At 45.2% G+C, this 1,546-nt stretch overlaps 1 protein-coding gene across 1 annotated transcript; it reads right to left on the reverse strand.

Annotated features, from left to right (window-relative positions):
• Positions 1-327: 327 nt before the first annotated feature.
• LOC112607182 (olfactory receptor 52M1) lies at positions 328-1,281 on the reverse strand. Its single transcript, XM_025358288.1, has one exon. The coding sequence runs from the start codon at positions 1,279-1,281 to the stop codon at positions 328-330; it is 954 nt and encodes a 317-aa protein (XP_025214073.1).
• Positions 1,282-1,546: the final 265 nt, after the last annotated feature.

Here is a 1,546-nt window from a genome sequence, read left to right on the forward strand (position 1 = left end):
TGTCCTATTTTCTCATAAAATATAAATGATACCTCATGTCAGGATATTTTCAAGAATTACATGATACAATGCTAAATATTAGCAGCTTGTTGCTGTCATTGTTGGTTTACCTTCTTTGCAGCTCAAATATCCTTTAGTCATAAGTTTTATATTTTCCACCTTTAGGACTTAGAGTTGTATACTTTCTTAGAATTCCTTTGGAACTACAGAAGTTGGAGACCACAGTGCCTAATATCTCAAACTGCTTGTAAAGTTCCCAACGGGAAGCAGTCTACCATATTTAAACACCTTCCCCCTGAGCTTATTTGAGAGAGAAGAAAATAGTAATCATCTAATCTTCGTTTTTATCCTCGGGATTTGGAGAAGCCTCTCTCGGATCTGCTTGGTGCGAACAGCATAGACAATGGGATTGAGGATTGGAGGAATGAGGAGATAGAAGTTGGCCAGTAGAGTGTGGACTGGAAGAGGCACATAGTGACCAAATCGATGAATCAGGGAAGAAACAGCAATGGGAATATAAAAGATCAGGATGGCACAGATGTGAGAAGCGCATGTCCCCAGGGTTTTAAGCCTGGCCTCGGGAGTGGCTAGCCCCATCACAGCCCTGAAAATAATCACATAGGATGCAGCAATAGCCACTGAGTCCAGGATCAACACCAGAAAGCCAATGCTCAGCCCATAGACATTATTGACCCTGTTGTCGCCACATGTCAGGGCAACTATAGCCATGTGCTCACAGTAGGAGTGGGAGATAACATGGGCTTTATAAAGGGGCAGCCGCAGGCGGATCATCAGAGGCAGAGGTCCAATGTAGAGAATGCCCCGGAGGAGGGAAGCAAGGCCCAAACGACCCACCACTGTATGAGTGAGCACCATGCGATGACGTAGCGGGTTGCAGATGGCCACGTAGCGATCAAAAGCCATGGCAAGGAAGATGCCTGACTCAACAGTGGCAAAGCAGTGGATAAGGAACATTTGGCCCAAGCAGGCATCCAGGCCAATGTCACCAGCACCAAACCAGAAGATTCCCAGAAGTTTGGGCATAGTGGAAGTAGACAGAACCAGGTCAACGGCAGCTAACATGCACAGGAAAAAGTACATGGGCTGGTGCAGGCTGCGCTCTACCCTTACCACAGCCAGGATGGTCACATTCCCCACCACAGCCACCAGGTACATGGAGCCAAAGGGAATGGAGAGCCAGATTTGCAGGGACTCCAGTCCTGGGATGCCAGTGAGCCGGAAGGAGCTGGGTACTGAGCAGACATTATGAAAAGTGAGCATGGTTATATGAGAACCTTCTCACTTGTACCACTAAATGTAGCAGGATGTTTTTCCTAGAAATAAAAGACAATATTTTACTCTAAGGTCCTGTAATAGGGTCACTGACTAGATGTTAGATAATAAGTCATCCTTAGAAGAAATTCTAGAATGTCAGTGTCACATTATACTCAAATGTTCGCAACATCTTATGAAGCACAAGCCAAACACTCATTTGGAATGAAATATGTCTTTTTGCAGTATGACCTTCAAGGAGTGATATTCTTGC

The sequence above is a fragment of the Theropithecus gelada genome, chromosome 14 (assembly GCF_003255815.1).
Source record: "Theropithecus gelada isolate Dixy chromosome 14, Tgel_1.0, whole genome shotgun sequence".
Taxonomy (NCBI): domain Eukaryota; kingdom Metazoa; phylum Chordata; class Mammalia; order Primates; family Cercopithecidae; genus Theropithecus; species Theropithecus gelada.

Excerpts from the sequence above, each read along its gene's own strand:
- LOC112607182 (XM_025358288.1), bottom strand. The coding sequence starts at position 1,281 with ATGCTCACTTTTCATAATGTCTGCTCAGTACCCAGCTCCTTCCGGCTC.